A 26,624-nucleotide genomic window follows, 5' to 3' on the forward strand; every position below is an offset into this window, starting at 1 on the left:
CTCTCCCACACACTGGTCCAGCCGTGTGGAGCTTATGGGGGGCTACCATGAGTACACGGAGGTGGGGAGCTGCGAGGACGTGGTGCACCTCCACCACCTGCTGTGGTCCGCCATCATTCTCAACATTGTCGCTCTCTTCCTGGGCATCATTACCGCCGGCGTGCTAGGAGGTTTCAAGGACTTGGTGAGATGAGCAGCAGGGTTGTATTTATTAGGGCACATCCTAGCATAACGTTTTAAAGCGTTTTTCAACAGACAAAAGGAAAGCAAGCGGTTATTATTAGACAAGTCCAGGTATTCCCCCCCCCCCCCCACGAATGCAAATTCTCAGTATATGTGGCCCTTAGTGTTGGCCTTTGTGACGTGCACACACCATGAACCACAGGTATCAGTATTGCTCGTTATTTTTTTTGTGTTTTGGACAGACGCCCATGTTGACCCCTGACTCGTGTGAATCAGAGCCCCTTCCTGCAGCCTCTTTCCCCTTAGAGTTTCCAGCTCCCAGCACCCCCCCATTCAACTCCTACCTCAACACTGCCCCCTACCTGCCACCCTACACTGCCTACGACCTGCAGGTAATATACTACTAATACCCATCATACATTATCCCCCACATAGCCACAACTAACATGAATAATGCATTAGGACTGAAGACTAACTTGAACTATGTGTGGGTAAGTCAAACTTTTGAGGAGATCACGCATTTATGTCAATGGTAAATATGCACAAATTCAAGTTACACTGGTGGATTTCAAGTTAAGATTCTGTCCTTACTGCTTGATCATAGGATGAGTACTGTACAAACTCAAGTCATCTGTCTTGTTTTAACTCCGGCTCATCTTCTCACTCCCTTCTCCTCAGGGCTCCAGCATGATGTTCCCTGACTCTTCTGGCCTGTCTGATGACTCCCAGTCAGGGTCTAGCCGCATAGGGGCCAGCCGCATGTGGCCCACCCTGGTCCCCCCAAGCTACTCTCCCCCTTACTCCCCCCCCGATGAGAAGCCCCCACCATACAGCCCCTAGGAGAGTGGCTGGTCCTGGGAAAGAACAGGGGAGGGCATCCAGCATCATCTCCTCTTTTGCCAGCTGCAGTAACAACAATGGGCAATGATAGGTGTCGGTGGGCCTTGAATATTAACCTGTTTGAAAGAGAACTGCTGCTACATCTGTTGCTCCATACCGTTCTAAAGCAGCCAAGCCTGCCTGGGCTTTGTTGTGTATACAGAGACAAGGAGTTACTGGAAGAAAAAAATAGCATGCGTCACTGATGTGACTAGAAGCCCATGCCATTTGTCATAGGAGGGCTGCAAGGTTCATTCATCCCCCAATAAGTATAGCCTGTTAGGATTCAGTTCAGCCCAACCTGGATGGAGTGGGGGATATAACAAGATGCTGCTTGCCCAACACGCTTTTCTCAGCAGACTCTCTGTCGATGCCAGTTCGCTCCCAACATCTTTCCCTTGGCCTTAACTGTTCTATGTTTGCAGGGGTCTGGATAGGTATAAACAGTGTAGTGGGGGATGTAAACATCCTATCGTTTACACCTTAAAGTTCTGCCAACATCGAAGAGTTAGAGCCAAGGTGCGAATCGGCTGTACGTGTATCGAAAACAAGCTTACCTCGCTCAAGGGATCGGGATCAGCTGTACGTGTATCGAAAACAAGCTTACCTCGCTCAAGACACCAGGACTGCTTACAGTCGTGGCCAAAAGTTTTGAGAATGACACAAATATTAATTTCCACAAAGTTTGCTGCTTCAGTGTCTTTAGCTATTTTTGTCAGATGTTACTATGGAATACTGAAGTATAATTACAAGTATTTCATAAGTGTAAAAGGCTTTTATTGACAATTACATGAAGTTGATGCAAAGAGTCAATATTTGCAGTGTTGACCCTTCTTTTTCAAGACCTCTGCAATCCACCCTGGCATGCTGTCAATTAACTTCTGGGCCACAGCCTGACTGATGGCAGCCCATTCTTGCATAATCAATGCTTGGAGTTTGTCAGAATTTGTGGGTTTTTGTTTGTCCATCCGCCTCTTGAGGATTGACCACAAGTTCTCAATGGGATTAAGGTCTGGGGAGCTTCCTGGCCATGGACCCAAAATATTGATGTTTTGTTCCCCGAGCCACTTAGTTATCACTTTTGCCTTATGTCAAGGTGCTCCAAAATGCTGGAAAAGGCATTGTTCGTCACCAAACTGTTCCTGGATGGTTGGGAGAAGTTGCTCTCGGAGGATGTGTTGGTACCATTCTTTATTCATGGCTGTGTTCTTAGGCAAAATTGTGAGTGAGCTCACTCCCTTGGCTGAGAAGCAACCCCACACATGAATGGTCTCAAGATGCTTTACTGTTGGCATGACACAGGACTGATGGTAGCGCTCACCGAGTCTTCTCCGGACCAGCTTTTTTCCGGATGCCCCAAACAATCGGAAAGGGGATTCATCAGAGAAAATGACTTTACCCCAGTCCTCAGCAGTCCAATCCCTGTACCTTTTTCAGAATATCAGTCTGTCCCTGATGTTTTTCCTGGAGAGAAGTGGCTTGTTTGCTGCCCTTCTTGACACCAGGCCATCCTCCAAAAGTCCTCACTGTGCGTGGAGATGCACTCACACCTGCCTGCTGCCATTCCTGAGCAAGCTCTGTACTGGTGGTTCCCAGTCCCGCAGCTGAATCAACTTTAGGAGACGGTCCTGGCGCTTTCTGGACTTTCTTGGGTGCCCTGAAGCCTTCTTCACAACAATTCATCCGCTCTCCTTGAAGTTCTTGATGATCCGATAAATGGTTGATTTAGGTGCAATCTTACTGGCAGCAATATCCTTGCCTGTGAAGCCCATTTTGTGCAAAGCAATGATGACGGCACGTGTTTCCTTGCAGGTAACCATAGCTGACAGAGGAAGAACAATGATTCCAAGCACCACCCTCCTTTTGAAGCTTCCAGTCTGTTATTCGAACTCAATCAGCATGACAGAGTGATCTCCATCCTTATCCTCGTCAACACTCACACCTGTGTTAACGAGAGAATCACTGACATGATGTCAGCTGGTCCTTTTGTGGCAGGGCTGGGCTGAAATGCAGTGGAAATATTTTTGAGGGATTCAGTTCATTTGCATGGCAAAGAGGGACTTTGCAATTAATTGCAATTCATCTGATCACTCTTCATAACATTCTGGAGTATATACAAATAGCCATCCTACAAACTGAGGCAGCAGACTTTGTGAAAATTAATATTTGTGTCATTCTCAAAACTTTTGGCCACGACTGTACAGATGTGCCTTATCCATATCTGTCGACTCTCAGAGAAGCACCAGTTATCCTGACCAGATTAGAAGCTTGCCACCTTGGACAATGAGGTCTCCTCCCTCTGACTCGCACCTCAGTCAGTGTGTTTCTCTCTCTCTCTGTTTTCTATGAATGCTTCCTGTCAAAAGTGGCACCGTGATTGCTCCTTATTTTTTGCATCACATTTAAGTGGCATGACACTGGTGTCGTGGTTTGGGAATGGTTTGTCTGATTCGGGACTGATTGATACGCCTTGGTAATGTCAAATTGAACCAGTATTAACACTGTTAGATTGCTTTCAAGCTCAACTTTTAGTGTATTTCCATTAGGACCAAAAGTGTGCAATTTACTGTACATCATTAGAAATATAATCTGTAACGTTGCTTGGACATATGTAAAGGTACACAATTGTATCTCAAAGTGTAATGTAAAATGAAGGTTTTGAAGCATAGATCACAGTTCATCATATTACTCTTTATCTCACGTTGTTGTTCGCAGATTGTGAGCAGGGTTATAGCAGAGGCAATAATGACAAAAAAGCCTTTGTTGTGGGGTGGATTGGGGGGAAATCTATGGAGCCAGATACCTGCCAAAAGGTTGAACATGCGTATCATTAGGATCGTAAGAAAATCCATATGTGACTTGTTTGGATCGTAATAAAAACCATGTGTGAAACATATCTGTCCAATGTACAAACCTTATGTTACGACTATGAATTTAAAAAAAATTATATATATTTTTTACCTTTAAGTTGTTAAGAACAAATTCTTATTTTCAATGAGGGCCTAGGAACAGTGGGTTAACTGCCTGTTCAGGGGCAGAACGACAGATTTGTACCTTGTCAGCTCGGGGATTTCAACTTGCATCCTTTCGGTTACTAATCCAACGCTCTAACCACTAGGCTACCCTGCCGCCCCATTTACACGTTAAATTCTCACTTTACACATCCCTTTACTCGTTTACAGATCTTTTTTTATGCGTACAAACTTTTGTCAGTGATGTGGCATCTGCAAAGGACATGAACCGAACGTAGCTAGTCGAAGTTAGCTAGTCAATCAAGCAACTCTAGCCCAGATGTTAGCGGAATAAACCTAAATCAACTCTATCTAAATATGCAATGCTGTTGTGTGTTATATAATGGCAGAATTTGAATTTTATAGCCGCGTGGGGCTATTGTGGTGATCATGTAAACTAATGAATCACACTTTTTCCAGTATTTGGAACACGGACTGTAGGCCTTTATATTAGGCATTTTGACTGTTAGTGAATCCGACTCGGTATGTAGGCTTGTTCTAGCCATTTTGCGATGCACAACCCCATCACGCAGAGGATATATCCATATCCAAAACAAGACAAAACTAAATATTGATTACGTCTTGGTCATAACCAGTCCTAAGTGAAATCTTTCCTATCAGCCACTGCACGTGCTTTAACTATTATGTAAAACATTTATTTGGAGGCTATATTTAGAGGTCTGTGAGCTAGGGTCTCTTTTTAAGGAGAGCCCTATAATAAAAACAGTCATAAAACAGAGTTCTAAAATTATTCCGCAAGACACCAGTACCCAAAATGACAGCCTAAATTGCAACGCCTACAAGTTGAAAGCCTATTTTTTTATTTGGATATGACTAAATTAAACATATTATTAATGTGATAGGCCAAATACGTTTGAATACACATGGATTAAAATAAACAAATGGATAAGACTGTTCTATTCTCTTTGATTTAGTTCCTATTGCAACTCAGATATATGACTGAATGGGTGACATACTGACTGAACTGAATTAAGGATTAATTCAAATGTTAAAATATGTTGGAATGAGAAGTTGCACGCATCATGCATACTCTGCACTTTATTAGGGTATAATGACTCTGACTGCATGCCTCCAGAAGAGCATCTTCTGAGGCTGAGGGTTGTTTTTCTGAAGGCTCATGGTGCTGCATGGAGATCACAAGCTCTTCAACTGGGCAGCAGTGTCGTGATGGAGGGAATAGCCTATATGGAGACTACCTAAGACCACTGCAACATAGTTATTGTGAAGTGTGGGAATAAGCTTATACCAGACTTAGCCTACATTTAACCTCTCCCTTGTTCATTTCAAAGTACATTACCAGTCAAAAGTTTGGACACACCTACTCATTCAAGGATTTTGTTTATTGTTTACTATTTTCTACATTGTAGAATAGAAGACAAACTATGACATAACACATGGAATCATATAGTAACCAAAAAAGTGTTAAACCAATCAAAATATCTTATATTTGAGATTTTTCAAAAAGTAGCCACCCTTTGCCTTGATGACAGCTTTGCACACTCTTGGCATTCTCTCAACTAGCTTCACGAGGCAGTTATCTGGAATGCATTTCAATTAACAGGTGTGCCTTGTTAAGTTAATTTGTGAAATGTATTTCCTTCTTAATGCGTTTCAGCCAATCAGTTGTGTTGTGACAAGGTAGGAGTGGTATACAGAAGATAGCCCTATTAGGTAAAAGACCAAGTTCCTATTATGGAAAGAACAGCTCAAATAAGCAAAGAGAAACGACAGTCCATCATTACTTTAAGACCTGAAGGTCAGTCAATCTGTAAAATTTCAAGAACTTTGAAAGTTTCTTCAAGTGCAGTCGCAAAAACCATTAAGCGCTATGATTAAACTGGCTCTCGTGAGGACCGCCACAGGAAAGGAAGACCCAGAGTTGCCTCTGCTGCAGAGTATAAATTTATTAGAGTTACCAGCCTCAGAGATTTTAGTCCAAATAAATGCTTCACAGAGTTCAAGTAACAGACACATCTCAACATCAACTGTTCAGAGGAGACTGTGTGACTCAGGCCTTCATGGTTGAATTGCTGCAAAGAAACCACTACCAAAAGGACACCAATAAGAAGAAGACCATCTGGTTAGTGCTTAGTGGGGCTATCATTTGTTTTCCAGCCGTGTAAGGGCTATTTGACCAATAAGGAGAGTGATGGAGTGCTGCATCAGATGACCACAATCACCCGACCTCAAACCAATTGAGAAGGTTTGGGATGGGTTGGAACGCAGAGTGAAGGAAAAGCAGCCAAATAGTGCTCACCATATGTGGGAACTCCTTCAAGACTGTTGGAAAAGCATTCCAGGTGAAGCTGGTTGAGAGAATGCCAAGAGTGTGCAAAGCTGTCAAAGGCAAAGGGTAGCTACTTTGACAAATCTAAAATATGTTTTGATTTGTTTAACACTTTTTTGGTTACTATATGATTCCATGTGTTATTTCATAGTTTTGATGTCTTCACTATTATTCTACAATGTAGAAAATAGTCAAAATAAAGAAAAACCCTTGAATATAGGTGTCCAAACTTTTGACTGGTACTGTAGATACATCAATAAAAGAGAGGCATAATGCCATCTAGACATGCGCTGGCAAACAAATCTATTACATTAGCTACGTAAATGTGAAGTAAACTCAACTGAGGAGTACTAGAGAATGAAGACTTTTAACTTGAAAACGTGCAGGATACCTCTTTCCGGTTTCCCTGACATCCGTTTTTTTTAATGATGTTATACTTGTTTGGGTAGCACTCCTCACAGGCCATTTGGTGTACGTTTTTTTGTTTGTTGGCGAGATTAAACCGTCAAAACTCTTTAAGGTATTATTGTACGTCAGAATTGCAACACAAGATTTGTTCAAGCCTAAAATGTCAGTCCGTAGTCGTAACATGGTGTTTGTATGTTCACAGATGAAATGTCACGTTTACGTTTGTTTCACACTTGGCTTTTGTTACGATCCTAACAATTTAAGTATGGATTTTCTTACGATCCTAACAATATGTACATTCATCCTTTTGGCAGGTATCTGGCTCCATAGGAATCTGAAAAAGAAATGATCACTCCTAATGTTATTTATTTTTGTAAAGGGACTAAACACTAAACTCTCCTGTCTCTTTATGGGTGTAATATAATAGGTTATTACACACGTACACTTGAGTATACCAAAAGAACACCCCTTTGTGTTGTCTTAATCACAAAATGCATTGACCTCAAAGTAAAGTGCAGCCTCTTGAGATGATCGATTAAAGTAGTCCGTTTTGTTTTTGCAAAATTTGTTTTGAACAGCACTTTCTCAACCACTGCGCTGAAGATGGACTTCTGTTGACTGGCGTGGATTGATTGTCTCACCATTAAAAGTAATTGTGTAAAATGCTTGTACGGTGTTGTTTCCCCATAGACGACAAAAAGGTTAACTAGTCAACATGCATCATCCTTAATGAAATACCTACCTCACAAGGTGCATTTTGTTTTCCATTTTTGAGAATAACCATCCACCAGGGAAGAAATGCCAATGGAGGGGAGGGGCCTTCATTACTATGGGATTTAGGAAAACTATCAGATTTAAACTCTTTCAAACTAAAATGCTGTGTAGTCGTCTCATTCAATAGGTCTCTTCCATTCTGCCAAAATGAGGCATGCTTAAAAAAAAAAATCTTTATTAACATTTGTTTAGCACTATACCTAATAAATACGTTTTTAAAACAGAAACATTTTCAAGTGAAAAAGGTCACAATTATGTACAAGTTACACCACTGTTAATTGTGTAAGGTTTTTTTTTTGCCATAAAAGTTGTCAGTGAAGGACCTAATGAAGCAGTATAAAATGTCAAGTTAGCTCTCCACAGTCCAACTCAATTCAAATACATACTGACAAGGGGAAGGGACATAAAAAAAGAATGATCTACAGAACAATCCTGCACTAGGTGCTATTTCATAACAGAAATAAATGGTTTTCAAGTTACATGATTCCTATGATACACTATGTAGGCAAACTGTATACATACAGAGTAGGAGGTAGGTAGCTGACTAAACTCAACTCCATGGTGAAGGACGTTTCTGATGAACTCCACCAACGGAGTAAAGCAGAGACCAGGCTTTGTGGATCAATACTTAAAAAAATGTAATTATGAAATACTTACATTGTACCTATGTTTGTCCTCTGTAGTTGTGTGCCTTTCTTTGTTTTCTGAAATCGTTTTAATAAAAGGTGAATCAAATACAACCACTGACTGTTTCCTTGTTGAGATTCATCTTATAGCAACAGCAATGAGGAAACAGTCGTGGTTGTTTTTAATTAAAGTTTAATTAAAAAGTGTGGATTTCAGAAAACAAAGGGATGAATGACATCCATTAATTCCATCAATATCCAGCATCCTGATCCAATCTCTGTTCAAACAACAAATATCAACTGTTACCATTCAGCACCACTGTGCATTTTATCTCCCGAAAGGCATAAGGTAATTTGACTCCCGATAAAAAAATATATTTCATAAAAAAATAAAGATCTAACAATAAATAAATGTGTATGCCTAGATTTAGGGTTCTTCTGTTGAACTGCATGAGTACTCACAAATATTTACCATAAAAAGGGGTAAGTAGAAATACAAGCGCCAATACATAGTTCAATGACAAGAGCTTGATAAGAACAAAAGTCACATTACACTCCGGATGGGCTAGCTAGAGCACATAGGAATTTCCTAAAAACAACTACTCTTAACAAAAATATGAACACAAGATGTAAAGTGTTGGTCCTGTGTTTCATGAGATTAAATAAAACATCTCAGATATTGTTTATAAGCACCAAAAGCGTATTTCTCTACAATGTTGTGCACAAATTTGTTTACATCCCTGTTATTTAGCATTTCTCCTTTGCCAAGATAATCCATCCACCTGACAGGTGTGGCATACCAAGAAGCTGATTAAATAGCATGATCATTACACAGGTGCGCCTTGTGCTGGGGACAATAAAAGGCCACTTTAAAAATGTGCAGTTTTGTCACAACACAATACCACAGATGTCTCAAGTTGAGGGAACGTGCAATTGGCATGCTCACTGCAGAAATGTCCAGCTTTTGCCAGAGAATTGAATGTTCATTTTTCCACCATAAGCCGCCACAAATGTCGTTTTAGAGAATTTGGCAGTACGTACAACCGGCCTCACAACCGCAAACCACGTGTAACCACGCCGGCCCAGGACCTCCACATCCAGCTTCTTCACCTGCCAGATCATCTGAATGGGGGCGAGGTGGGGGTGGTCACAGGGTGCTGAGGAGTATTTCTGTTTGTAATAAAAACTTTCTGATTGGATGGTCCTGGCTCCCCAGTGGGTGGGCCTATGCCCTCCCAGGCCCACCCATGGCTGGCCCTGCCCAGTCATGTGAAATCCATAGATTAGAGCCTAATTTATTTATTTCAATTGATTGATTTCCTTATATGAACTGTAACTCAGTACAACATTTGAAATTGTTGTATGTTTATATTTTTGTACAGTTTAGCTAAAACAACTGTTGAACATTTGAAAAAGACAACATTTGACGTGGATCCAGGAAACAAAATTCAAATAAGGGGACCCACTGACAAGGCATAGATCACAGAGCGGTGAGCCACCCTGCTCAGTACGTCTCTGGTATGACAAACTCAAACTCAGAAGAGCCTGGGGGAGATTGGATAGGGTGGCTCCCTGGCCGGTGGGCACCTGATCCAGGCTGTGCCTCAGGCTCCACAAAGATGTCATCCCAGTTCAACATCTTGCCCTGGGTGGACTGTAACTGTAGTGGGTTGGCCAGGTGCCCCCTTCCAGGGTTAATGTGCTGGACGCTCCCATCCTCTTGGATAATAGGGACTCCTTGTGAATCTGAATCGTCTGTCTCATATGAGTAGGTCTTGAACTGCACCGTTTTGCAAGGGAGCAGGCGGTACAAGTTGTTGTCGGTGTCGTCCTTTTGTTTCCTCCCGGATGGGTCCTGGTTGTGGGCCTGTTTGCAGTGAGTCGACAGTAGCTGGTAGTTGATTAACATCTCATTGCACAGAAGGCACTGGTACCTCCGCTCGCCTGTGTGGTAGATCTCGTGTTTGGTCCGATACTCGGCCAGAGCAAACACCTTGTCACAGTAGTGGCACGGGTACTTCTTCTCCCAGGAGTGGGTGTTGAAGTGGCGCCGGAGGCTCGTCAAGCACACGTAGGGACGCTTGCATACCATGCACACAAAGAAAGTCTTCCCGTCCATGATGAGCTCGTAGTGATCTTGCTGCTCTGTTTTGGTCTTCTTGATCGTGGCACCCTGTGGCAGTTGAGAGGTGTTGAAAGGTTGAAGAGGGGTAGCCATCAGAGACCTCTTTCCCCCTCTACTGTTTTTAGAGTCTCCCTCCCCGGGGTCGTCCTTCATGGGGACAATGTCATATGTGTTTTCCCCAATATTGGCATACACCTTGCAGCCTGGAGAAAACGAGTCGATCTCTGAGGCTTTATCTAATGTTATCGTCTTTTTTGTGGTGGCGGATATTTGGGGAATGTTGAGGCCTGCCTCGTTGATGAATCCGCCAGGTGACTTAAGGGCCGAGAGCTTGATTTTTAAGTCACTCTGTCGAGCTAGTGTAACCTGCTTCTTGTGGATTCCTATTATCTTGTTGTTTTCTGAGGGCAGGGAGGTGCTGATGGGTTCGGGGGTGAAAGTGCCAATTCTAGCCGGCGTAGTGGGTGTGCTGCAAGAGGAGGCTCCAGCGGGTGAAGACGCAATATTTGAGCTTGTGTCAGGGGACACCATGGGTCTGATCAGAGGAGTTTGGCCTTGCAAGGTCTGCGAAGAGCTGTTGAGGTGCGGAGCTGCTTTGACTGTTTTCTCTTGGTCCTTTGTCAAAGCGGGTCTGGCCTCTCCCGGTTGCTTTGTCACAGAGTCTTCCTCTGTATTGGGTCCATCCAAATCGATGATTTCGCAGGGCTTGCATTTCTTGGTGGCGTCCGTTTCGGATACAAACATAATGTCGTCTTCGTCCGAGTCCTGATCCTTGTTTGCACTTTTGTCAGTTTGACTGAACTCCTCTGCAGACAGTGAAAAGGACTCGGTGACAATAGGCATCATCCCCATTGAGTCTGTACTGCTTTTCTCCACGGAGCTTACTTCATTGTGTTCTGTGTCTTTGGACAGGCCAGGTAAGCCCTTGACTTGTGAGAGCGGTACGCCTAGATTCGCAATGAACTTCACGCCCAACACCTGCCCAGCATTGATAAGCTCATTGAGCATGTCGGAACGAATGCGGACAATTTTGGAACTGTAAATGTAATTCAGGATTTCCTCAAAGATTTCCGCCTTGATGAAATTCAACTCGATCACCTGTCCAGCCACTGAGAAGAGTTGGTGGAAATAAGTACTTGACGCGGACAAGATGTTTTTGTGTGCTCTAAATTTACGGTCCTGTATAATTATGGTGACATCACAGAACAATCCATTATTTCGCTGTCTATTCATCGACTTCAGCACCGTTCCTGAATACCGGGTGTCAGTTGCAGAGATCAGCTTTAGGCCCGACATCCCTGTGGAGTGAAGACAAAAGCAATGAATAACAAATGCATTCACTTGACGGTCTTTGTACTGCTACCAGTAAATTTAAAATCCCCTTTCACTTCTTGTTGGGTAACCTAATCATGCATTCATAGTAGCCAGAGAAGAAGAGGTGAAGCGAGAGGATTCACGCTCGCCAAAATCTGTCCAAAATAAGCACAATGCGTTTCTATGGGCTTATTTTGGACCTAAGGTTGTAGCACGCCTTCCTGCCTTTGGGACAACGACTCCCATTGTTTTGGTGGAGACATTAGTATCTCGACATCATTTAATGATCTCTGTAGTAGCTCATTGTTTTAAAGGTTTGACTACACTTCCTTATTTGGCCTCATTTTAGAATTGTTTCATTAAAGGGTAACTCTCAACCCCAATTTAGCCTTTGCCCAACCCTTTCAAATTTTTTAAAAATGCATTAAATTTAGAAGTTGTGGGTGAGGTGAATTGCTCATAAATATTAACTTTGGGGTGGGTGTGGGGCAAGAACGCATGGGGCACAAAAAATACATTTGAAATATGGACTCACGTTTATTGCAGTATTGTATTGGGAAGAAAAGTGCAATCATCACCTTGAAAATGAAGATTAGGGGCTCAATTCAATCCAACCCGCAGTATTTATGCAGTAGCCCTTTTTCAAATGGTCAAATTGACTCACAGATTGGTCTTACTGTATAAACACCTACAACTACTACTACCACCAGGGTGACCCATTCTCACAGGTATGCTTTTCACTCTTTTGACTTAGAGGTGTGTGGGCATTGGATGAATACTGTAAAGGATTTGGAGAGAAAAAAAGATATCTGCCCCATGTGGGATTAGAACTCACAACCATTGAACTATAAATTAACTGTTTTAGCGGACTGTGCCCCCAGTCACAACGTTAGGGAAATATACACAGTTGACATGACCACCATTGTCATCTATTTCTTGTTACTTTGGATGTAGCTACGAATATAAACATATAATCCTCATAGCCTACATGTTTTTTTTTTCCTTTGTAAAAGCACAGATGAAACGGTAAGCAAAAACGTTGAATTTGGTCATAAGCAGAAATGTGATTTACGGCCATTTTAATTTGGTGTAACGTCAGTTTTCTTGTCAAGGAAGCATGATGCAAAATATATTGGCACACTCCACTTATCAAGACCATTGTCAAATAAGGCACCCTATCACCTGATTTTATAGTAAGCCTTGAGGTGGTACCACCCAGTACATCCCAAACCGAACCCTCCCTTGAGATGACGTACCTACATCATGATTTTAATGGTAGAGTTGAACCGCTAGCGGCAAAAAGAGCTAGATTTACCACTAAAATACCAAAATATATCACTTTTGCAACGAACTGTCAAAATTAAGACCAGAATTTCCGTGTCTCACTATAATTACAAGTAAAAATTCTGGGTTTAGATTTATTTTTTTAAATAATAATAATAAAGGCCAGCGGCCTTGACCGAATCCAAACGTGATTTGGTTTTGACTGAATTCAAACGTGAGTTGGTTTCGGGGTGTGGTTTGATGTGGAAAGAGTTAGACAAATTATTTAGCCAATTAGCTTCAACTGGCTTGCCGTGGCAAAGTTAGTTTGACTTTGGATAGCCTTACTCTGGGGCTAGTTAGGGGCCGTCAATGAATTACAAAATGGAAATCTGACGATATTTTCATGTTGCACATGTTTTAGTTGTCTCAAATGCTTTCAATATTTGTATATGAATTATTACATTTTACATAGGTCATTAAAATGTGGAGCTACTGACCTTTTAAAATATGTACATTGTACATTGTGTAGTTTACTGATGGTCCCCATCTAACCCCATAGGGATATCAAATGTCAATGTCAAACCAAATGTTTTTTTTAACCTTTATTTAACTAGGCAAGTCAGTTAAGAACAAATTCTTATTGCCTGTTCAGGGGCAGAACGACAGATTTGTACCTCGTCAACTCGGGGGTTTGAACTTGGAACCTTCCGGTTACTAGTCCAACACTCTAACCACTAGGCTACCCTGCCGCCCCAAATTGACCATGGACATTACAGGTCCCATGAAGCTGCTCTCCAAATGTATGATTACTTGGATGATGCCAGCTGTGGACAGGATTAAAATAAACCCAATCCACAGAAAACTGTTACGGTAACCTTCATTCCGTGACAATTCTTCCCTATCATCTGGCAAATCTCAGTTTTGGACGAGACTAACTTTGTGACCAAAAATGCTCCTATTTACACTTTGTAGTCAATTTTGACACTAGAATAAATGTTTCTGACTCATATCGATGGCACATATGCCATTTTCAAAATGAGAAGTTGCTTTTTAGGGGCAGTCACTCTTTAAAAGCAGGTAGGAGTCAGCTACCTAATTATACTAGCTGTTCTACAAGCTAGAGTGGTGAATAAAATAATTGGCAAACTAACTACACTGCAGCTAAAACGGTCAACTGAATCGTTTCTAGTCATCTCTCCTCCTTCCAGGCTTTTTCATCTTTGAACTTATATGGTGATTGGCATCTAAACTTTCATAGTATTACTACACCAACGTTCTAGGCTACCCTGCCGCTTTGAGGCATCTGCTGGCGTGAAAATGGTTTTATAAATTAATTTGATTTCAAATGTAGGCCTATCGTGGAGTAACGTTATTTGTATGCCTAGCAACCAACAAATGTTAATACGTCTCAGTCACAAATCCCCACTCCAATAAGGTCCCTATGAACGAGAGGCATGTACAATGTACTCCTTCGAGTGTTCAGTTCATCGTTCGCCGGTAGGGGGTCCTTCGTGCTCTGGGCATTACTGATTCAAATTGGTGAAATGAGTCGAAAGATTCGTTATCGTTTTGACTCGTTAAGTAAAAAAAAAACTGAGTCAGTAATGAGCCGAACTTCCCATCACTACTGCACAACCAATTTTGTAGGAATTAGCGAAAGAGAATCTGCATTGTTTGTAGCTTACTGGCTAACGTTAGCCTAACACCATTCACTAACACAAGGCCGGTCTACACAATTGAGTATTGCATGCCAATCACATAAATGTGATTTAAGGCAGCCTAGTATCTATACAATCTATTCGCTCACATGCATATTAGGGCAGATACAACTTAGTATTGATTGATTATTGTGGATAAATTATAGGACAATTATCTACAGTAGCTTTAGCTTAACGTTAGTTGGCTACAGGAGAGGGATGTTAGCTTCCTGGTTCGCGGCAGGTTGCAACGTTTTTGGTAAACGCTGATCCATCATGACAAAATTATTGGATGAGGCCAATATATGAGGTTGGCTTCTATAAGTAACACTTGTTATTTACCTGCAGCGCCAAGCCTTATGATTGATTGTTCTTTCCAAACGAAGTATTTTCTTCTTTTATGGTATTATTGCGGTCCCCAAACAGTCCTTAGAGGTGCCTGGCGCCACCTACAGTACGTGTGGTAAACTATAGAAAAAAATCCATTGTAGGATGGGGATAAACCAACATCATCAACAATAGAAAAAATGTGGCACATAAAAAAAACATCCCACTCCTTCAGTCACATTCCAATTAAAGTCTCATCCCTATACAGGCTCAGGGGCCTGTGAGGGCAGAACATCCTTTGACAGGATTTATTTAATGCCTCAGCTGTAAACTCAAAATAAGCCCACTTCTTGATACCCTCACTGATGCCACTTCAACCAACACACCCATGACATTTAACGAAACTTCCAAAGGATCGTCCAGGTTACGTTGGTCCAAAACCCTCACTCTGAAAAAAAAGAGTCTAGGGGTTTCCTAATTTCAACCACAACTTTGACTTTCCTTTTCACCAGTGTATCCCATTCATCCTTACTCTCTGTGCTCTCGTCTTCACCTAACTCGCCAACAGTTTCAAACAATACATCTGTTTCCCTTCCACTCTTCTCAGAGGTCATTTCTAGATGTATGGAAGAGTATTAAGGCCAAGTGAAGAGGGAAAAAAAGGAACAGCAAAGGGTGGTGGTACTTGGATTCTTATTTTTTGCACAATAGTACTTTAAAAAAGTAGCAATATTTTGAGAATAATCTCAACATTGAATTTAGAGACTAAAGTCTACATTTTGAGAACAGAGTTATATTTCAAGATGAACGTGGGGGATTTGGTTAAGTGCATGTCTCCCTGGCTCCCAGTTGCTGTGCATGCCACTGTTGAAATACCTGAACCAATTTATGTTTTATCCCAAAAATGTGGTCGGAGGCGCCATATAGATGGTGTGACGCAATTGTGGAGCCTCCCAAGGCATGCAGAGGCCAAATTGAGCTCCATAGGGTATCGCTGTGAGCAGCCCAAATTTTGTAACAATGCAGATGGCTCCATATAGCTCAGCATTGGCATGATTGGTTTATGGTAGGTGGGTGCGGGAAGTCCAGTATGAACACAAACTTACTTTCTTGACAACTTCCTTCACAACAGCCCTGCTCTACTCAGCATAGGCAAGAAGTATAAAAGGCTCTGCATGGTCAATCTGACGTCTGAAGTGGCTGTACAGCATTTACTTTGATACAGCCTTCAGGGGTTTCACTTCTTGCTCTTAGTAGAGCAGAGCAGAGCAAGTTGTCAAAGTAGTGAGTTTGTGTTTATACAGGATTTGTCATGTCAATGCGGAGCTATACAAAGCCCTCTGTATTGTTAAACATTTGAGAGGCCCACGGCGATGCGGTATGGAGCTTGATTTGGACTCTGCATGCCTCCTGTGGATCTGCAATTGCTTCACACACTCCATACTAAAAGCCAATTTATGCTTGATCTGAAAATGTGGTCAGAGGAGTCATATGGATGGTGTGATGCAATTGCAGAGCCTCAAGAGGCAATGCAGAGGCCAAATTGAGCTCTGTACCGCATCACCTCTCTCAAATGTAACAATGTGGAGGGCTCAGTATAGCTCCACATTGACATGATTGGTTGATGGAAGTTGAGGGCAGGAGGTCTTGTATAAACACAAACTCACTTCCTTGACAACTTCCTTCACAACAGCTCGGTGCTGTTCCACGAAGCACAAGAAGTATGAATGCCCTGACTTCTGCAGATGCTTTATCATGTAAATGCTGCACAGCCAATGCATACGCCAGATTGACCATGCAGTGCCTTGAAGCCCTTGTCCAAATCTTCGGATCCAGGATAAATTGGCTTTTAATATCCTGACTTCTGCAGAGGCCATGCATGTCGGATTGACCATGTAGATAGAGCCTTTTAGATTACTATACTTGAAATTATACTTTAGAATTGGCTTTAGTAAGAAAGAAATCCTTGCTATTTTAGCACATAATAACCATATTATTATAAGTATTAGGACCTGGATAAGGTTGTGCCACCGAATATTTTCAGGAGGAACCATAGTTTACACAGGTAGAGATGAGTGTGTGTGCGTGGGCAGTAAAAAGTAGCGGCAAAACAAAATGGCCATCAATCTAATGATCTAATTTTGACAACCCTCCCACTCAGTCTGTGGAATTCTCTCTCTTTGCTCTTGTTTTCCTTAATAGGATGTCGGTGAGTGGAGCCGGGAGGGTCTTCAGCGAAATAGGACACACCTGGGCTCGCGTTTGTCCCGGGGATAAATACACCTTTCCTCCATTCATTGAGGAGACTCTCGCCATGCAGACAACTGTTTGATTTTGGTTGTGGCTGGTTTTTTAAAAATATATATATTTTTTGCTTTAGCACTTTGTCTTCCCTCCTTCAAACAGGAGTCACTGCACATGTATGCATATCAATCTAGTGATCTGTTAACTTGCACAAGCATACACACCAAGTTTCCAGAGGCAATTTCAGACTATAGGCATACACTAACATGCTGACCAGACCGCGTGCGTGCCTCTGCCATCGCACTCATGTTGATTTTTGTCCACCCACACCAGACGCGATCAGGACACGCAGGTTGAAATATCTCTGAACCAACGATATTAATTTTAGACATAGTGACCACACGCTTGCGTAGTAAAATAAATGTACACATTGACATTATCCAACCCCACACTGATCACGCATGTCAACGAGCGTCTGCATAGCCAGGAGCTAAAATAGAACTTAGTTCTATTTGTGACGCTTGGTGCGATGCAAGCCCTGCCTCCCATCTCTTCATTGGTTTTTAGGAGCATATACCCACTTGGGTGAAAGATGAACTGAGGTTAACACTCCAGGCCAGTTGGTAGTGGCAATGCACCTCAAAGTTGGTTGCCAACCACCATATAAGGCCTGAAGGACGAGAGATTACTGGAAACTAACTTGGTTTACCCCTTTATCTGTGGATAAATTGTCGGAGTAGACAACATTGTGCATTTCAGGTGTTATATAAATAATCAAATATCAAGCATTACTAGCTGGCCAACGCTCTGGTTAAACCGGATGTCCTCAGATAACTCTGGGCCCAGTGTCCTCAGTCAAGTTTAGAGCCTACATGCAATAACATGATTATCCGAAGGACACATGGCTGCCATCACTCAAATATACTCCCCTGTAAACTACAAAGAACATCCTGCAACACTAACGAGCTTAGAGTGCCAAACTATTTCACTGACATTGGTCTTTGCTTGCACTCCTGCAAAAACAGGAAACACCTGAGCCTAAAGCAGACACTGCCAGTTCCCCTTATCTCACGCTTCCTTGACACACAGACATTTCATGAGCACGCACACTCACACTCCACCCCCCTCTACTGGTCGGGTGCCAAGAGCAGAGGACTCTGCTGTGCACCAATGGGGCTCCTGCTCTGGCTAAAGCAGGCCCGCCTCCAACTCTTCAGGACCAGTCAGAAGACCAACACGACGAGACTCCACCTACATTATTCTGTGTATACATTCTGCTGCAAATTCTGTTTAGGCAGCCTAATTAGCTGACTCCTGACAGAGCCATATTTTTAGGTCCGTGCACGCTTAACTGCAGGACAAGATATCTCTGACTTTAAATAAACTGCCTTTTTGCTACACCTGATTCCACTCTGTCCAGCATCGTTGTTTTGCACTCCCTCACCAGTATGTGATCACCAACACAGGTAAAATATCAACCCAATGTTTGTATCCCAGGACAAATTAGCTAGCAACAGCAAGCTAGCCAACTAAATTGCCATAAATGTTTAATGCTTTTTGACCTGTCCTAAATAAATATATACCGTTCAGAGTTTTTGATATTTAAACCTACACCTGATAGCGTCTGGTGTAGGTGAACAAAATCAACATAAGTGTAAGCAGTCTGGTCATACAAAACAATTTTCCTTAAATTCGCAAAAGGCTGAATGTGTCTCACCGGAGAAAGCATCTATCTGATGCTGTCTGCTCCCAACGGGTATGACTAAATTGTTTTTGGTATCTTTTAGTTGTCACTGTATTAGAGTAAGCAGAGGTGATTTGATGATGTTGATATCCGGTTTTGTGATTAAAAACAAAGGTGTGTTTGTATTATTGTCTCAGCCTTGTAATTCATATGACTTGCGACCGCGGTATGAGAGGTTTGTAAAGCAAACAACGCAATTATCCAAAAATGCATGTGAGTGTGTGTAGAGTCAGTATAAACAACTTTATCAGTGGTGCTTTACAAACAGTAATATTTCCCCCTTATGACAACTATCCTTCTAACGACTGTAAGCTACGTGAGCACACCCCATAAAACGAATTATATTGGGATCCTGGAGACTATGGGTGTGTCCTATGTCAGCCGCTCTCCCAATTCGGGACAAACAACCTGCTGTTAGATCATGCATGGCCAACAGGAGTCGTAACATTTGTGTTAAAACAGTTGCATCTGGTGTGGTATCTACTCACTTGCCTCAGTTCAAAACGTTTCAAACTAGATATGTTCAACGGCATTATTTGATAAAACATTTGAATTCCGGGCTGTATTGATTATAAGACAGCAACATTTGCTCGAGCGTCTGCTAACTACGCGGAACTAAAGAGCATTGTGCTGCATGTTTCAAGGGGGACCTGTTTACAGTCCCACGGACAAAATCATTTCCCGTTTCTTAACTCACGCAGAAACAACGCTGTGTGGCCTAAACAGTAGATTAGGTAGCTAGTCTTGTTTATTCTTCGCCTACATATCGAATTTAGGCTGTTCGTATTAGTGGACATAAGACGAAAGCTATGCCTCTGTCCGATCAAGAACAGAGAGGCCCCAGGAGACGACGACGGAGCCGATCTGGCAGCGGCAGTCGATCTCGCGACTCCAGTCCCGTCTTTGGGCCCATGCCCAAGGCCCCCAGATATGAAGAAGACCTTAAACCTCCCCGAATGTCCGAGAGAGAAAGAGAAATGAGAGAGAGAAATGCCAAAAGGTTTCGTACGGAAAACCCCCGCAGTCGTTCTAGATCTCGAGAGAGGTACAGTAACCACAGCTGGTCCGATCAGCGCGGTGGCGGCGCTGGTAGATACGGAGGTGGTGGTGGCAGGAATGATTACTACGAACGGGATGATGCTCAACGCCAGAGACAAGACGCCTTCATCTCCAGGTAGGTAAATGGAGTTAGCGCGCACAAGTTAATTAGTTACAACCTGGTCTCAGCTGTTTAGATCCGTGCAAATGCAACGCTTGACCCACACTAGTTGGCAAACGGCAAATTGTTTCAAGGGTTTGTGAAGTCCTGTTTAAAATGAGCCAAATCAGAGATGACCTCCTGCCGCAGATTGTTGGCTTTTGTTCCAGCCCAAGCTGCCAATACACCTGACTCAACTAATCACAGTCTTGATCGTTTGATTCAGGTGTGTAAACTCTGGACGAAGTGGAGTCCTGGCTATTGGAACTTGTGCATCTAGCCTGGGACAAAGATTGTCTATTGTTTTGATCAAATATTCGATTAGATGAGTTTATTAGTCACATGCACAGGGTCGCAGATGTAATTGCAGGGCACAGTGAAATTCTTAAGCTATTGGAGCAACCGCTCTAACAATGATGGGAGGAGGCGAGATTTTTTTCTGTGGTATATTGGCAATCACACAATTTAATGTGCATCCCGTCACCTACTGTGCGGGAAGGAAACAGGATTCCAAAAAATGGGAAACAAAAACAACCAATAAACTAAATCAAACTTTTCTGTTAAAAAAATGTAACAGATCCGATACCTACACAGGCTCAAGGGGAACCTGGGAGGGTGGGGTCTTCCGGCGCCAGTACCCCTTGCAAGTCTGAAGATGTAAAATCCTTAAATCCCCAAAACAATTCTGCAGCAGCCACAATAATGTCCAGTTTCTTAGACTTCTTTGAGACTTGTGCGGTACAGTTTATAACTGTGGCAATGAACACTACAAATTCTGCCTTTTTTATTAAAAAAATTAACACACAGGGTATCTTTTGACTGGCAGCAAACATTTACCATAGGCTGTGTTGCGTCCACTACCATATCTTCACTAGCATCATTTGTTTTCTCAATTATTTTAAGCTCCTCCACATTACGAGATTCGGGTGACTGCTCAAACGTTTGCCACCTCAATCTCCTTCACCCTTTCAGGGCACTCCAGGAACTAGCGATCATGATTCCCCCCCACCACAATTGCAACACCGTCGTCATTCTACACACCGTTCTTCAAACAACTTCTGTTGTTCAGATTATTTTGATGCTCACTGCAGTCTTCCTCTGTTCTTCAAAAATATAATTATTCGAAATAAGACCACTCCTGGTCACTCTGACAGACTCCACTTTTCCCAGCGCATACTTCACCATTTAACGCCTTAAACGGGTTTCCCACATGCATCCTTACTCAACAAACGCATCCCAACAAGCGATTCATTATCATTCATACATCATTCATATACAGAACATTAGTCTTTACCAACTTTGCTCGACTCAAACTCAACATCCATTTCGCCATCTTTTTCCTGAACCGGAACCGTAGTCCCAGGAGGCGAGATCAGGTGGGACCGTTCTAGCCAATGAGAGGGCAGATAGTGTGAACAACAGGCTATACAGAGAGAGGAATCATCTTTGCAGTGCATTTTCTTCTTCTTCATTAGCTGATTGCACCCAACTCATAGCAATCCCCACTCAGTTGACTACTTTAAATGGTGGAAGCCCTCAATGGCAATCTCCATGCTAAAGCAGGTTATATCCCTGATGAATCCTATCTATCTCTTTGACAACAGGCAGAACTCCAATATAAAGTTGTTTTTGGTTAAGTTGCGAAGTGCCACATGAGTCCACTTATATCAGTACATTCGTAACAGCCTAACCATTACGAACCTTCTATCAGATTAAATAAGCCTCACACAGCAAATTAGCAATTACATTTTTTGTTGACCAAATTCGACCTCGTTACAAAATGTCCTCACTTCGTGGGCTTGTTTTTGTGGACAGATTTTGGGCGGTGAAAAAACTTCTCGGTTCGCCTCTTCCTCTGACTGATGACTGATGACTACAATTGGGCATCAGTCAATTGATCACAAGGTTTAATGTATTTCTTGTATATTTCTAATGATATGAATTTTATTCCAGGCGGCTACAAGAGAGGGAGAGAATTGGTGAACTCGGATCACCTGAAGTCTGGGGCTATTCACCAAGAGTAATGGCACCAGAGTAAGTAATTATGCATCTGATCTGACTAATCAAGTATAAGAGTTCAAAGAGTTGAGCTATACACACCAACTACCAAATGATCTACATTTAGATACTTTTGTGTCCTTTTTCAATAAGCTCTGATGAACATACCCCAGTTGAAGAGGATGTGAAAAACAGCAGCTCAGATTCAAGCTCATCCGGTGAGTATGCTGAATTAGCTTTTATAATAATCCTTCTATAAAAGTCTGTTCTCAGTTAGCCTACATTTGACTGAATGACATGCATTGACTAGTCAAGAACAAAGTGTAACCTGGGCATACTATATTATGTAGTAAGTCAAATGTATGTTCTGATTACACCCTTGAATTGGCGAGAGATCAAGACAGGTGCACTATAATTCACAGATGATAAGAAGAAGAAAAAGAAGAAGAAGAAATCCAAAAAGAAGAAGAACAAGAAACACTCCAATGACAGCGAGTCAGAGTCGGACTCTGGTGGTGAGAAATGTTTCACCTTAAAAATTAAAAATAAATCAAGTGCAGAGGCTGCTTGTCCAGCTAAGTTTATTTCACTCTCTAATTTAGTTATCTTTCAGATGAGGAAGTGAAAAAGAAGAAAAAGAAGAAGAGCAAAAAGTAAGTTCACTCATATCTACATTCTACCTCGACAGTCGTGGCCAAAAGTTTTGAAAATGACACATATTAATTTTCACAAAGTCTGCTGCCTCAGTTTGTATGTTGGCAATTTGCATATACTCCAGAATGTTATGAAGAGTGATTAGATTAATTGCAAAGTCCCTCTTTGCCATGCAAATTAACTGTTCCCCAAAAAACATTTCCACTGCATTTCAGCCCTGCCACAAAAGGACCAGCTGACATCATGTCAGTGATTCTCTCGTTAACACAGGAGTGAGTGTTGATGAGGACAAGGCTGGAGATCACTTCTGTCATGCTGATTGAGTTCGAATAACAGACTGGAAGCTTCAAAAGGAAGGTGGTGCTTGGAATCATTGTTCTTCCTCTGTCAACCATGCAAGGAAACACATGCCATCATCATTGCTTTGCACAAAAAGGGCTTCACAGGCAAGGATATTGCTGCCAGTAAGATTGTACCTAAATCAACCATTTAGTGGATCATCAAGAACTTCAAGGAGAGCAGTTCAAATGTTGTGAAAAGGGCTTCAGGGCACCTAAAGTCCAGCAAGCGCCAGGACCGTCTCCTAAAGTTTATTCAGCTGCAGGATCTGGGCACCACCAGTACAGAGCTTGCTCAGGAATGGCAGCAGGCAGGTGTGAGTGCATCTGCACGCACAGTGAGGTGAAGACTTTTGGAGGATGGCCTGGTGTCAAGAAGGGCAGCAAAGAAGCCACCTCTCTCCAGGAAAAACATCAGGGACAGGCATTCTGCAAAATGTACATGGATTGGACTGCTAAGGGCTGGGGTAAAGTCATTTTCTCTGATGAATCATCTTTCCGATTGTTTGGGGCATCCGGAAAAAAGCTTGTCCGGAGAAGACAAGGTGAGCGCTACCATCAGTCCTGTGTCATGCCAACAGTAAAGCATCCTTTGCTTCTCAGCCAAGGGAGTGGGCTCACTCACAATTTTGCCTAAGAACAGAGCCATGAATAAAGAATCGTACCAACATATCCTCAGAGAGCAACTTCTCCCAACCATCCAGGAACAGTTTGGTGACGAACAATGCCTTTTCCAGCATGATGGAGCACCTTGACATAAGGCAAAAGTGATAACTAAGTGGCTCGGGGAACAAAACATCAATATTTTGGGACCATAGCCAGGAAGCTCCCGAGACCTTAATCCCATTGAGAGTTTGTGGTCAAATAGAAATTAAAATAGCTTTCCCCTTAACACTTCTTTTATTGAAATATCTTTTTCACTCCCCCTATTTCCAATTACCCCGTTATTTTTCAAATTTAGAATGCCTTACGTTTCATGGATTAACAAAACCCCACAAATTCTAACAAACTCCAAGCATTGATTATGCAAGAATGGGCTGCCATCAGTCAGGATGTGGCCCAGAAGTTAATTGACAGAATGCCAGGGTGGATTGCAGAGGTATTGGAAAAAGAAAGGTCAACACTGCAAATATTGACTCTTTGCATCAACTTCATGTAATTGTCAATAAAAGCCTTTGACACGTATGAAATGCTTGTAATTATACTTCAGTATTCCATAGTAACATCTGACAAAAATATCTAAAGATACTGAAGCAGCAAACTTTGTAAAAATTTATATTTGTGTCATTCTCAACTTTTGGCGACGACTGTAGTCAACTGCCCATAACAAATACATGACATACCTATACACAACCAGTGTTTTCCTCAACCGTGTTTTGGCTTCTCCTCACAGGTCAAAGAAGTCCAAGAAGAGGAAGGCGAAGAAGAACCGCAAGCAGTCAGCGAGCGACTCCAGCAGCGACGGGTCGGATGAGGATGCCAACGGGGATCTGTGGGTGGAAAGGACCTGCATCGACGAACACATGGTGGGCCCTGAGGCCCCACTCACTCACCTGTCCCAGGATGACAAGCCTCTCGAGTGAGTATCTCTTTTTACAGAGAAGGATCTTTCTTACATTCAAGAATTTGACCCGTTTTAGCCAGTCGCTTGGTAAATACAACTTGCTTCCACATTTTGTCAGGATATTACCACACTATATTCAGCTTTTAAAATGCCGCTTTATTCTTTTATTTTTTATTATCAATGAATGGCCAAATGATTTACATACCTTTTCCCACTAGTTTTGGTCATGCACTGCTGCCGGGTGAGGGTGCCGCTATGGCAGAGTACGTGAAAGCAGGCAAGCGTATCCCAAGAAGAGGTGAAATTGGGTTGACCAGCAACGAAATCGCAACCTTTGAGATGTCTGGCTTTGTGATGAGCGGTAGCAGGTACATTAGTACTCTTCTGTTTACATCTTGACATTTCAAATGTTTCATCGTATTTCACACATTTGGTTGACGGCTTTGTAACGCTCATTGCAATATTGTAACCCCCAGACATCGTCGTATGGAGGCTGTGCGTCTGAGAAAGGAAAACCAGATCTACAGTGCTGATGAAAAGAGAGCTCTGGCATCTTTCAACCAGGAGGAAAGGAGAAAGAGGGAGAGCAAAATCCTCTCCAGCTTCAGAGAAATGGTGTACAGGAAAACTAAGGGCAAAGAGGAGAAATGAATAATTTTGTTTCTCTCCTTTCAGAACTTTCAGCTTTTGGAGACCATTTTTTACAAACATTATATTTCGTTGTTTAGTTTCCCAACGTTTCATGATTTGATAATGTAATTTTTTCCCTGTCTTTGTATTGTGAACTAGGCCTATATTTTAAGCATCTGACACAGTGGACTATTTTGTTTATGTAGAAAGTGAATATTGGAAAGGGCTTGTTTTCCTGGGGTCACAAAGCAAACACAATAATGGACCAGGAAGCTATACTTAGCCTAACACAAAATGTCTCTATACACTATTACAATATTGTGCATCCCAACATAAATCAAATCCATCCCTGACCCTTCTACCTATTAATGTAACTTTTAATGTTGGAAAAGTGCCTGTAAAATCACAAGTTACGTGTTCAGGATTAATAAATCATTTAAAAATAGTGGGGTTTTATGCTTTATTTAATAGGTACATTTATATGTTAAAAATTAGGTTTGATTGTCTCTGGGAAATGCATTTTAGATATTGGTTATTCTACCTTGACTTAATATCGTTCACCTTTTTATTATTCTAAACCTTGATGCCAAGAAGCTGATGCCAGGGAGATGTGCATTTATTTAACTGGCACTGGCTTCAGTCAATACAAAGTCTCTGACTGGAAGAATTGTAATTCTTTGGCACGATGTGCTTTAGGAAGCGGAAGGAGATTGGGGTCAATATAGCAATGAGAGTTTGTTTAAATGCAAGCTTCCAACCCGCTCTTGTCTTGGTATCCTACTGTTTCGTTAGCTGAGGCCAACTGCTGGCAAAGGCCTAGCAATGAAAACCAAACCAAGCCATTCCTCTTGTAAACAACATTCAAATGTCTGGTGGTAGGAGACCAGTTCATTGTTTTACCCTATTAAACAGATCTGTTTTGCTATATTTCTACAGAAGTGCATTTCTGATGGAATGATGGAATGGCTTTTTTTTTGTTCTGGGAGTCATACTGAGATCATGGTCTCTTTTACAGATGAGCCTTGAATTACAGAAAATACACACATAAAAGTATAAATACAAAATGCAAGCAGAAAGAAAAACATTGCCATAAAAAACAAGCATATTCATCAGTAAGGTCCTCAATCAGCTCTGAATTGCCCTAGAGAGGCACCATAACATCAGATTTAAGGACATGTTGAACATTGTTCCACAAATAAGGTGCAATAACTAAAAGCTGATTTACCTAACTCAGATACCAAATGAATTTCCAGAGTGAGCCATCCCTGAGACCGGGTGTGGTAACATATGTCTAAAGTTTAGTAATGATAGGTACAGCGGGACTTTATGGTAGAGC

At 42.0% G+C, this 26,624-nt stretch overlaps 3 protein-coding genes across 3 annotated transcripts in view; 2 read left to right on the plus strand and 1 right to left on the minus strand.

The window, feature by feature from the left end:
• LOC139391232 (transmembrane protein 255A-like) overlaps nt 1-1,698 on the plus strand; it is a 23,075-nt gene extending 21,377 nt beyond the window's left edge. Inside the window, exons 8-10 of the mRNA XM_071138869.1 lie at nt 22-184; nt 426-575; nt 862-1,698. Of these exons, the coding sequence (XP_070994970.1) occupies nt 22-184; nt 426-575; nt 862-1,023 (475 nt within the window). The 3' untranslated portion in view covers nt 1,024-1,698. The remainder of the gene's footprint in view (nt 1-21; nt 185-425; nt 576-861) is intronic.
• A 6,023-nt stretch (nt 1,699-7,721) lies between these two features.
• LOC139391148 (transcriptional regulator Kaiso-like) lies at nt 7,722-15,056 on the minus strand. Its single transcript, XM_071138706.1, has 3 exons — nt 14,934-15,056; nt 9,399-11,612; nt 7,722-9,237 (listed from the first exon to the last, which is right to left on the minus strand). Exon 2 carries the CDS (start codon nt 11,608-11,610, stop codon nt 9,694-9,696), a length of 1,917 nt encoding a protein of 638 aa, XP_070994807.1. The 5' UTR covers nt 11,611-11,612; nt 14,934-15,056; the 3' UTR covers nt 7,722-9,237; nt 9,399-9,693.
• Nucleotides 15,057-19,554: 4,498 nt separating this feature from the next.
• Nucleotides 19,555-25,731, plus strand: LOC139390966 (NF-kappa-B-activating protein-like). Its single transcript, XM_071138397.1, has 8 exons — nt 19,555-20,080; nt 22,058-22,138; nt 22,256-22,320; nt 22,525-22,617; nt 22,716-22,755; nt 24,488-24,673; nt 24,877-25,026; nt 25,135-25,731. Exons 1-8 carry the CDS (start codon nt 19,716-19,718, stop codon nt 25,307-25,309), a joined length of 1,155 nt encoding a protein of 384 aa, XP_070994498.1. The 5' UTR covers nt 19,555-19,715; the 3' UTR covers nt 25,310-25,731.
• Nucleotides 25,732-26,624: the final 893 nt, after the last annotated feature.

The sequence above is a fragment of the Oncorhynchus clarkii genome, chromosome 31 (genome assembly GCF_045791955.1).
Source record: "Oncorhynchus clarkii lewisi isolate Uvic-CL-2024 chromosome 31, UVic_Ocla_1.0, whole genome shotgun sequence".
Taxonomy (NCBI): domain Eukaryota; kingdom Metazoa; phylum Chordata; class Actinopteri; order Salmoniformes; family Salmonidae; genus Oncorhynchus; species Oncorhynchus clarkii.

Coding starts and splice junctions, on each gene's coding strand:
- LOC139391148 (XM_071138706.1), bottom strand. CDS start 11,610: ATGTCGGGCCTAAAGCTGATCTCTGCAACTGACACCCGGTATTCAGGA.
- LOC139390966 (XM_071138397.1), top strand. CDS start 19,716: ATGCCTCTGTCCGATCAAGAACAGAGAGGCCCCAGGAGACGACGACGG. Junction 20,081..22,057: donor CAAGACGCCTTCATCTCCAG/GTAGGTAAATGG, acceptor ATTTTATTCCAG/GCGGCTACAAGAGAGGGAGA. Junction 22,321..22,524: donor CTCAGATTCAAGCTCATCCG/GTGAGTATGCTG, acceptor TATAATTCACAG/ATGATAAGAAGAAGAAAAAG.